The 12096-nt window shown below is 42.3% G+C and overlaps 1 protein-coding gene across 7 annotated transcripts in view; it reads right to left on the bottom strand.

Annotated features, from left to right (window-relative positions):
• Window positions 1–12096, bottom strand: part of PAM (peptidylglycine alpha-amidating monooxygenase) — a 248266-nt gene that overhangs the window by 42048 nt on the left and 194122 nt on the right. For all 7 annotated transcript variants that reach the window (XM_089679111.1, XM_089679107.1, XM_089679108.1 and 4 more), the window contains 2 exons: window positions 10293–10422; window positions 444–560 (listed from right to left, as the gene is read on the bottom strand). In XM_089679111.1, coding sequence (XP_089535237.1) covers window positions 444–560; window positions 10293–10422 — 247 coding nt within the window. The remainder of the gene's footprint in view (window positions 1–443; window positions 561–10292; window positions 10423–12096) is intronic.

Here is a 12096-nt window from a genome sequence, read left to right on the forward strand (position 1 = left end):
TTGAGTGAAAGTTCAGCCCCCCATCTCTTTGCCCCCAGGCTTCTGGGACGTGTCACAGGTTCTGTGAGGCTGCAGGACCATTCACAAAGTGCAGTGTGGCTCGTGCACGCAGAGTGGGAAGCTGGGTGTGAACTCACAAGGAGTCACGGTAAACATGATGGTGCCGGGGACCCAAAGACCGGTGAAGAACTGGCCCGGATGAAGACAGTGCTGGATCCCTGGACAGGTAAGTATCTTTTTATTAAAAGTCAGCAACTGTAGTATTTGAAGCTGCTGACTTTGAATTTTTATTGGGTGGGGGCTGAAAATCCTCTTTAAGGACATATATTTTTTATAAATCAAACATTTGATGTGAAACCCTTCTGAGATAACAATACAAGCTGAATCAATGTCATAGTCCTATAATCATTTAACAGAAAGCTTTGCTCTGCCATTGAACTTACAGATTTGTGCCTGTGGACTGTAGAATAGTGGAACTGTTGGGATTGACAGTAAGTATAGTACTTTCCTCAATTGGTCCTATTCCTCTTTCTTGATAAACAAAGTTCCTGTCAAATGAACTGTAAAGAAACACAAATGGGAAAGACAATATATAAAGACAATATAGGACATCAAATTGGTGATTTTAACACTTATGTAAAACATCATAAGCAGCAATACTGAGAAAATTCATTGCTATTGTCCCAGCAGAACACAAAGAAAACTATACGGGTTTTGGGTCAATTTAAATTATTTCTAAAAGGCAAAAATTTTTTTTTTAAGTTTTGGACAGAGTGTAGAGGGATTAGAACACCTGTTAGTTTTTATTGCTGTCTGTGACCGTTAGGGAGATTTGTCCTTTTTAATGTTATCACTGAAAATGAAAGAAAATCCAAAATTTTGGGTTGTCCTCAGAACAGGAATTGAGGAAAAATCTTCCAGTGGGGACACTAGTTCTGGTGATAACCAGGGATTCTCTCACTTTTGAGGGATTTCCTCTCACTTGTTGTGGCTATGGGATAAAAGGAAAGAGAAGAAAGCAAGGGAAGATGATAGAAAATTGATGATAGAAAAGTGTGTACTGTGCATTGTAGTGTGCTGGGAAAAATAGGTCATGTCTGATCTTGTCTGCATTTCAGTGTGTTGTCAGCTGTGCACCATGTATGGGATGACCTATTACAACACTTTAAATTGCAACATAATGCATGTTGACAAAAGTTCTGTAACGCATCAGATCACTGCAATAAAGCGTGAATGTGTCTCTCTCTCTCTCTATATATGTGTGTGTGTGTGTGTTCCGATTAAAAGATTAAAAGGTGTGACAGATTTGATAAAAACAGTTATTTTACATATAAACACTAGAGGGCAGACAAGTCCAAACAATAAAGGAAAGCTAGCAATACATACACACAATGATTCACTGACAGTAACAATCCGGAACTGAAAGAATTAGGTAGCCGCTACTACTGACCACCTTGGTGTCCATGGATTCAATGTACATTCACTGACTCAAACAAGCATGCCGATGAGGAATTTGGACTTCACTGGCTACATAATTGTTTTAGGTAATATTGAAGCCAGAGAAAAACAAAGAACTTGCATATTTAGAGGTGGATCAGCAATGGCAGCCTACATACATCTATCATCCGTACAGGCTTCCTTCAAAGGGCATTTGTCACTCAGGAGCCTCATACTAGCTGTGGCGCAGAGAAGCTGAATCTAGTTAGTTTCACTGCAAGTGAAGTGAATGCCTGAGATCTATACATAGTGCAGGATATAGAAATAGATGGTTTCAGCAAGACTTCCTAGACAACAGGGCCGAATCTAGCCTATCTAATCTGGGGGTGCACTAAAAAGAAAAATTTTAGATTAGGGTGCTAAAAACAGAACCAGTGAGAACGTTTATCAGATATCTCTATCAGAGTCCCCCTTTACATCAGGAGTCCTCAGCAGAGTCCCCCTTACATCAATGTTCCCATCACAGTGCGTCTTTATATCAAATGTCTCCATCAGAGCTTCCCCTTAATCGTTGTCTCCATCCAAGTGCCCCCTTACATATGATTAGTTATCCCCATCAGAGTGCCCCCTTACATCAGCTATCCCCATCAGAGTGCCCCCTTCATCAGTTCTCCCTATTAGAGTTGCCCCCTTACATGGATTGTCCCCGTCAGAATGCCTCCTTATCAGGGGCAGACTGACCATTCGAGCACTCGGGCACTGTCCGAGGGCCCGGGGTCAGTAGGGGGCCCCATGAGATGCCCATGATACCTTTAATAGGCTTTTTTGGGTGTGGTTTGAGTGTTGGCGAATACACGGGCCCCATGATTTCCTATTGCCAGGGGGCCCCATGAGTTGTCAGTCCGCCCTGCTCCTTATATCAACTAACTTCAGCAGACTGGCTCATGGTTCAGTTAATGCAATGTCAGAGACGGGGGGGGCAGCATAACTAAAATCTGGGGGGGGGGCAGCCCACTCCAGCCCCCAGCACCCCCCTAGATCTGGCTCTGCTAGACAAGTTGTGCTTTGGACAACCAAAGTGATTTCCATGTAAAACCCCTAACATACTATCTTTAAAGATACTGTGCTAGAGGTTTTTCATGGAATGACTAACACTTTAGCTCAGCTAAGACTTTTGCTCTCCTAAGACTCAGAATCAGTTGATAGCTGGCTATTTCTCACTATCAGCTGATGTGGCAGAGCAGCTCCAGGCTCTGGAAGATCCTGACCATATTGTTGGGACCCTCCCAAATGCTTGATTGACAGCTGGCTCCACCTCTTAGCCTGTGGCTGACAGCTTGAGCCAGATAGGCCTGCCTCCTCCCCTTCCTGTCTCTTCAATGAGCGCTGGAGGAGCAAAGCAGAGAAAGGTGATTGAGATTCACTATTCTCTGCTCCCCGGAGACCAAGAACCAAGTAATCAGAGATCATGTGATCACTTTTTTTTTTTTTTACAAACCGCAAACTTCTCCTTTACTTTCTAACCACTTCCAGCAGCCAATTGAAGCTATTACTGAGTAAGCAGCTTCTTTATCTTTTAATCTTTGTCTGCGTACCTGTTTAGGCTGATGCCATAACCACTCTCCCTAGTTTTCAGGGTGGCTCTTTTCTCTTGCAGCATCCTATGGTGCCACCCTGGCATGAAAGGATTACAGTAAAATATCTCTACACTGTGTGCATCAATAGAAACACAGCCTCAAAATGTAGGATGACACAGAACTTCCCTGCCCCTTCCTTCTCTTCCTTGTTAACTTTTTCCTGGGAAGCCCAGAAGTTCAGGGAAGCAACACTAGGAGCAACAGGAGCCAGCAGCATGGAGTTGTAAACTAAGTGTGGGGTAAGCATTTTAACAAACAGTATACTGGAGAATGTTTATTTTATTGTTATCAATGTGTTCGGCTAGAGGGTTTGATACAGTGCTTCGAAAAAGTATTCATACCCCTTGTTTATCTCTGACCTGTCTGGTGTGTTCCTTGGCTTTCATGATGCTGTTTGTTCACTAATGGTCTCTAAACAAACCTCTGAGGGCTTCACAGAACAGCTGTATTTATACTGAAATTACATTACACACAGGTGGACTCTCTAATTAGGTGACTTCTGAAGGCAATTGGTTCCACTAGATTTTAGTTAGGGGTATCAGAGTAAAAGGGGGCTGAATACAAATGCACGCCACACTTTGCAGATATTTATTTGTAAAAAAATCTTGAAAACTATTTTTCATTTTCCTTTCACTTCACAATTATGTGCCACTTTGTGTTGGTCTATCACATAAAATCCCAATAAAATATATTTACATTTTTGGGTGTAAAATGACAAAATGTGGAAAATTTCAAAGGGTATGAATACTTTTTCAAGGCACTGTGCTTCTTTAAGCAACTAATTAGATTTCAGCACTCATTTTTGAGCAGCCAGAGAATGCTCCCAAGATACAGAAATATGCATGATGCCCTAAGGCACGGGTGTCAAACTGGCATCCCTCCAGCTGTTGCCAAACTACAAGTCCCATGAGGCATTGCAAGATTGACAGCTACAAGCATGACTCCCAAAAGTAGAGGCATGATGGGACTTGTAGTTTTGCAACAGCTGGAGGGCCACCAGTTTGACACCCCAGCCCTAAGGTGACCAGTGTGTTCAACAGGAATTACTGCTGCTAGATCAGTATTCCTGATGAAATGCAGGTGAAATGAGCCAGAGGTACGTAAAGTAGCAGCATGACAACAAAAAGGGGTAGCTTTCTTAAAGCTGAAGTTTACTTATGCACATTTTCACATTGGTCCAGCTTAGGTCAATGTAAGTATGTATGCGCCATGTTTGTGGGATCCCCCTGGAAGCTGGAAATAACTGTGGTAGATACTGCTATTACAGAGATTGCCACTAGATTCTGGGTGCCGTGCTGCGTTGTGCTAGGAGGTTGTTCACTCAGCACAGGCGCCATTCAGAGAACACTTTTTATTTACTCAATGAATGCAAAGTTTTCTCTGATTGGACGAGGTGGAGATCATGACGTCACCGCCTCGCTTCTCCACCTTGTCCAGCCAGAGATCACTTTGCATTCGCTGAGAAAATGTTCTCTGAATGGTGACTGTGACGAGTGAACAACATCCTGGCACAACGCAGCAAGGCAATCACTTAGCATAGGGGCAGGAGCTAGCAGAGATCACTGGAGTAGTGATGTTTACTACAGGGATTTTAAAGTGGTTCTAAAGGCTCAAGGTTTTTTAGAATGGCCTTCTGTGTCTAGCAACCCCCTAACATTTACCTGAGCCCCCTCTTGATCCAGCAATGTCCACGAGAGCCTCTGTTCTCCGGGCACTCTCACCCCTGATTGGCTGAGACAATGGTGGGAGCCATAGGCTCCCGCTGCTGTCAATCACAGCCAGTGAGCCAATCAGGAGAGGGAAGGAACGGTGCGGAGCTCCGTCTCTGTGTGAGTGGACACGCATGGCTATGGCTTGGGAGAGCACCTGTTCTGGTGCCCCCATAGCAAGTTGCTTGCTGCGGGGGCACCCAACAAGAGGGAGGAGCCAGGAGAGCTGGCGGAGACCGGAGAAGAGGAAGATCCAGGTTGCTCTGTGCAAAACCACTGCACAGAGCAGGTAAGCATGACATGTTTGTTATTAAAAAAAAGAAATGAAATAAGACTTTAGTATCATTTTAAGTTTCTAGATTGATCACACAGGTATGGTTTATAGGCTAGGCCAATGTACTTATGTACAAATTGCCATACCTGGAATTCAGCTGCACACTTATGTTCTATTTTTCTAGTCAGGCAACAAACTCATGTCATGCTACATCACAACTGACATGTATATATGTAACAACATCTCTGTTCTCCAAATATCAAAATTATTTGCATTACTACTCCCTGGTACACAGTTGCATTTATTTTACAGGTGTGCAATAAATAATCAATTTAACAACACTGCTTTCTAAATGATATTTTATCCATGACCGCTTTCATATATCTGCGACAAATGTTATGATAGGTATGAAGGTGATCTCAGACTCAAATGACATCTTGCAGACTCCCATTGAATGCCAGCAATGTTCCTTTAGTGCAAGGTACCGTACATTACAGATGTGACCTTTAAAAGGAGTGTCAATACATTTTGTAGGAGGTTGTCATTTAGCAAAGAGTAATACAAATGCATGAATAAGTCGTAAAATGCTTCAACAGACAGAAATGTCTTCACAGCTGCTAATTACTGATCTTGTCCTCTTTAAAGCTGACCTCCAGGTAGATATTAATGGTACCAATCAATACACCGATGTACTCATTTTGATATCATTAAATGCGTTTTTCACAGCTCAAGTATCTGCATTTGACTTTGTGTCAGCCTCTTGTAATCCCCTGCACAAAAGAAATGCATTTCTACCAATCAGGTGTGCTGGAGCACATGTGTGCTAACAGTAGGGGAGAGAAGAGTTAGCAGAAGGACAAGCTTATCAGTCTGCTGCTGCTTTTTCAGTGTCCAATCACAGGCTAGAAAGAAGAGGGACCAAATTGTCTGTTGATCAACTGCAGCAGAAAAAAGTAAGGTCATCAGCCTTGATGTGCTATCTGGCAGAGCTGTGTAAATATCAGGACTGGATGGAAAAATACAAATCCTTTGGCAGGTAAAACAGCTATCATATACAGTATGTACTTACCATATGTACAATACATGTAACTGTGTGTTTGACTGTCTGCTTGGGGTTCGGCATTAAAGCACATACAAGGTTTAGCCAGTATCTAGTGATGCAGCCTATCAATTCAGCAGAGACTAAGACCATTTACGTATATCCTGATTTCTCATTTACACCTATTAAATCTCCTGCGGACTCATCTTTAACAATTCTCACCTTCTTGCATTCTTCTAAAATTGTTCTTTTTAAATGTACCCACCGATCTGCTGTCGAAACTAACTGAATATTTCCTGCTAATACCTTGAACTGTCAGCTATCTTTAATGTAGTGGTCCTATTATCTTACCTGATCTCTCTGTTCCATCCGGGTAAATGACCCTAAACTTAGCAAAGTTCATTTATTTTAACAGCCCATCCACTCATATTGTGCCTCAAAGATCAGTACTTGGTGCACACTCAATGTATGCGGCAGCCCTGGGGAAATTAAATTGTGGCGACCACTTCAATTATCCTCTGTACGTTAATGGCACTCCAATGTACATTTGTGCAGGTGAACTCATGCCCTCTCTGCTGACTAAGGCCTCTTACACAAAGGCATTTACTGCTGCATAAAGACAGATTTTAAACTGTGGAAAAGGCATTGTAAAGTAAAATAAGTGGCTTCAAATGGTGCAGTTTCCAAGTTTATTTACTTCCTCACTACCCTTAACATTCAGGTTTTATACCTGTATTTTCTCTTTTTGCTAGTTTGAATGTAAGTAAATACAATGTGCCAAATGTATTTAAAAACATAACTACAAAAGTAATGTCTTTAGAAGTTTAAGGCCTCGTTCACATGGGAAATGCATGAATCCGTGTGCCGTGTATACCCACTAGTGTTCTGTGCATTCCCAGGCAAGCAATCCTACAGCTGACATTTAGAACGCATCAGTTGCACTGACACAGCCGATGCTCCCATTGTGACATTAGTGCAGGTGTGGGTGCACAGCCCTGGGGCCATGCATCCGCATCGATGTCACATTGGGAGCATCGTCTGTGTCCACACAGCCACTGCATCCCAAATGGCAGCTATAGGATTGCTAGCATGGAACACCTGCACGTTCCTCACAAGAGGCACAGATTGATATTCCCCTTGTGAATGTTAACGTGTCATGTGAAAGTTAAACAACATTCACCTCCTCCAAGCTTTCACCATTAATAGTCTCCATCCACATTTTTTGTAAAGTGTAGAACATCTCTGCACATTTTTCCATGTTTTATCTCTTAAACAATGCTGCAAATATGCAAAAAATACCTGTTGATCCTGCCTTAAATTCTATGAGTTTCCACTAAAATCCCAGGCAGTGTTAACAGGCCTGCCAAGTTCTTTTCTGTGAACTACAGAACACTTCTCCTTACCGTAGCCTCCCTAGCGGTCTGATCATGTCAGTATTTCTGTGCTCAAAGCGGTACATTTTTTTTGCCTAGTAATATGTAGTTTTTTTATTGTAGGCCTGTAATTTTTAGGAATAACTCACTGAAATCTGTCTGAACAAGAGTCTAGTAAACATCCCGGGTATGTTAAAATTTGAAACACAAAGTCATAAATTATTATTTAATAAATAATCATAAATAATAATATAATAATAAATTTAATTCAATAATATAATCAAACCAAAAACACTGAAATTTGAAATATAGCGCCAAGTTCGCACATCACTGAGCAAAGTTGCAAAATCATTTTCAGTGTCTGATGACTAATTTCCCCACGAATCATTATCACTCAATTCTGTAATTAGTTCAAATTTACTATCGCTGTTCTCTAGCTGGTCTAAAACCGCTTTTGACCTAAAGGGACGCTTTTTGGATGCCATGGACATTTCTCAGTTTCCAGGCAGAAAGAACAGTAAAAATGCAGGCAGGGCACAGGACAAAGCATTAGGGACAAAATGTATGTGAAATGGTTTGATACAGGAATGTTATACTATGTGATTTTAGTGTATTTAGTGAATGTCACTTTTTCAAATTTCCCGCCAGTTCCATCCCCGTACGTCCTGACATCGCAGGGGACGGAATCCAGAAGACGGATGCCGGCATCAGCTGGAGGACATGGCCGGGGACACTGCAGGGGGGACATCGCGGGAGTGCAGAACAAGGTAAGTGAAGATCCCGGAGAAACGCTGCAGGGTATTCCCGAGTGTAGCTCAGGGTTACAAAAACTGTAGCTGCTGACTTTTAAAAAAACAGCCATTCACCTGTCCTACGATCTAGCGTTTTGTTCACACCAGCCGAGTCCTCAGGCGTCCTCTCTCCCCGGCGCGGCATCTTAAGTGTGGGCACCCGGCCATGACAGCTTGCGGTTTTCACTGCACACATGCAAGTAGCACTGTGCATTATGAATGGTCCTGTAGTCTTCTGGGACCTGTCACATGTCCCAGAAGACTATGGGGAGGGAGGAGAACTTCTGCTTTCGATCGCCTAGGCCCAGAGGTGGACCAGGGGACCATGGGACCCGTGAGGCCTAGGTCCACCTAGGCCTCACGGGGACCAGTCCTTAAAGCAGAACTACCCTTTTGGGTGGAGTACCACTTTAAAGTAGAACTTTAGGCAAAAATGTTTTTTCCTCCATTTTGGGTAGAGTAAGGGAGGGTTATAACACAGTCAGTTTTTGCCATCTGTGTTCCATTGGGGAGATTTACCTTCACTTCATAGCCAAAACCAGAAGTGAGAGGAAATCCCTGGAAGTTAAAGTGATGCCAAATATAAATGTTTTATTTTTTTTTTAAATAACAAAAACATACAATACATACCTGCTCTGTACAATTATTTTGCGCAGAGCAGCCTCAATTCTCCCTGCTTTCTATGGGGGCACTTGTGAGGGCTTGTTCTTAAACTGGCTCTGTGTGTCCATTGACACACAGAGACAGCTTGGCCCACACCGCTCTCTCCTCACTGGCTGTGATTGACAGAAGTTGGAGCCAAGGGCTCCCACTACTCCCACTACTGTCTCTGAGCCAATGGGGAGAGAGAGAGCCAAGAGAGCATCTGAGTCTCTGGATTGAGATCAGAGTCTGGTAAATATCAGGGGCTGGGGGGCGAGCTGTATGCAAACCATCTGCCTTTACAACCTCTTTAAAGGGAATCCCTTGATGCCCCCTCAGGTCACCAGAATTAGCGTCCTTGTTGGAAGTTTTTCCCTCTATTACTTTTCTGGGTACAACCCAAAATGTGGGAGAAGGTGAATCTTCCTAATGGTGGTACAGACAGCAATTGAAACTGGTGTTCTAATCCTTCTCCACTCTATCCAAAAATAAACAAAAATGTTGGCTTTAGTTATACTTTAAGGAGATGCCCTGTAGTCCTACGACACTCCATGACCTGGAATGACAATGCTATTCCTTAAAAGATGCAGTACTATGCATAAGGGTTGTCACCTTGGACAGAATGTGTGTTACTGGCAAGAATATTAAATGAAAATTAAGGGGAAAAAAATCCTAAAAAAATAAAATCCATCCACTATATCTGATAGTTTGCTACTGGAAAGCTGAAATATACAGTATAACAATTTTCTCCTAGGGTTTACATACACTATTAACAACAGTTCTCTAAATATTTCTATACTTAGATTCTCTACAGATGAGACAATTATTATCTCTCTGAACTCCAAGACAAGAGGGAAGCTGTGGGTGGTGACAGTGGAACTTATGGGGGACTTACATGGAGACAAATGTCTCCATGGAAATTACACCTAAACCAGCTGCCTTATCTTCCCATGTTTCTACCTACAAGGTTGGACAAAATTATGGAAACACCATGTAAAAGAACAAAATTGTTACCAAATATGGTGTTGGACTGCCTTTGGCATCCAAGATGGCATGATTTCTCCTGGGAATTGACAAATATACCGTATTTGGATAAAGTGTTTGGGTGTAGATACATTTTAGGTTTACCAGTAACAACATTGATCACAGAATCATTTCTAGGCAAAAAAGAAACTCCTTAAACTGTAAGATTTTTTTTTTAAGAAGATGTCAAAACTATATTGACTTATGCACCAAAATGCCATCTGCTCGCTTAGTAAAATGGTGACATCATTTGACCAACCAGTTGGTTTCATGCCAAAAATAAACAACTTAACTTAAGACCATTTATATACCTGCTATATGCTATGCTTGTGATAATACATGTGATTTGTAATATAATGGAACTTACTTTTCATCCCATATATGATTGCCTCTGTGAAATATAACCAAGTTATTGTTGGGGTCCAGTGCCAGCCCTGACACTTGCCCTAGATGGAGTTTGAGCCCAGGCCACTCAATAACTTCCTCTAAATGTGCATCTAAATGGGAAAAAAAGAGGAAACATAAAAAGATATCGGCCACAAAACAATGACACCTAATGGCAGTGTGCTGGTTTATCCTGACTGGGCAAAACATGGCAAATTAAAACAGGCAGGCCATGACACACATAAAATACCATGAAAAATATAAAGAATATAAAAATGTACGTTATTGAGAGAACACATTGTTAAACAGCCAGCAAATCTTAAAGAACTAGATTTTTTTTTTAACTCACTGTTCTGTCCCCCCCAATGGGACAAAGTATAGGAAGTCCCTTATCCCATGTTACCATGTTGTTTCGACACAGCTAGGAAGGAGATGGATGCTTTTTAACGACCACTTGTCTCGGCTCCGAGCACTAATCCAAAACAAGCGGCACAAAAGGAATGAAAAGTGCTAGGAATTTAAAGGGTTAGTTCACCTGTTTCATAAAAAAGCCCATGCAGGCAAGGGCAAGCTTATTTAGGTTGCATACATGTGGGTCATGTTAGCCCTCTGAAGCTGGTCAAAACAACTCCTAATGGCAGCTCTTGCCCACGCTGTCATGATCCTAGGATTCTACAGCCATTGGATGCTCGCCTTTCAAAGTAATTGTGCACATCCAATGTTATAAACACCTTCTAATACTGCTATAACTATGCAGTCACCCTAACTACTTTTGTTTACTTTCAGAAATTATATTTTTTAGCTTTTTTTTTGCAAGGTTAAGTTCTGTCATGTGATCATGCAACTTTTCTTCCTTATAACAGGGAGTGGGGTTACAGGACACTTTGCTGACACACATTTTGCTAGCATTCCATAGTCTGTTCAGCCTGAAGCAAGAGGCAGGAAGTGATTGGGAGGGGGGGTGTGCCAGAGGCAGGCAGTGATTGGGAGGGGGTGTGTGCCAGAGGCAGGCTGTGATTGGAAGGGGGTGTGCGCCAAAGGCAGGCTGTGATTGGAAGGGGGTGTGTGCCAAAGGCAGGTTGTGACTGGGAGGGGGTGTGTGCCACAGCCAGGCTGTGATTGGGAGGGGGTGTGTGCCAGAGGCAGGTTGTGACTGGGAGGGGGTGTGTGCCAGAGGCAGGTTGTAATTGGGAGGGGGTGTGTGCCAAAGGCAGGCTATGATTGGTTGGTTGAACAAACTACCCAATACAGGCATGCTGTGTATCTGCACAGTGTCTTGCATCTTTGAATGTCAAGCCAAAGGATGAAAACTGAGAATGCAATCACAGATCAGCTTCTGTGTTTGGTGTAGTCAGTTTAGAACATGGAAGGAAGATGACTGGCAGGATCAACCAGGTACTTAAGATGGAAGTAGTACTTAAAAATGATAGATTCTATGATTTATAAAATACACATACTGTATGTGAACACACACACTGAAAAAAAATATTTAGGGTAACACACTTTAAGCTGGGTACACACTAGTAGCTTTTGGAACAAAAATTAAGAGCGTTCATTCGATTTTGTAATTGTTAGTGGGGTGAAACTGACATACACTATATTGCCAAAAGTATTGGGACACCCCTCTAAATCATTGAATTCAGGTGTTCCAATCACCTCCATGGCCACACGTGTATAAAATCATCACCTAAGCATGCAGACTGCTTCTACAAACATTTATGAAAGAATGGGTCACTCTCAGGATCTCAGTGAATTCAAGCGTGGTACCGTGATAGGTTGCCACCTGT

The sequence above is a fragment of the Staurois parvus genome, unplaced genomic scaffold (assembly GCF_062004578.1).
Source record: "Staurois parvus isolate SC_StPar_1 unplaced genomic scaffold, SC_StPar_1.0 ptg000218l, whole genome shotgun sequence".
In the NCBI taxonomy this organism is placed as follows: domain Eukaryota; kingdom Metazoa; phylum Chordata; class Amphibia; order Anura; family Ranidae; genus Staurois; species Staurois parvus.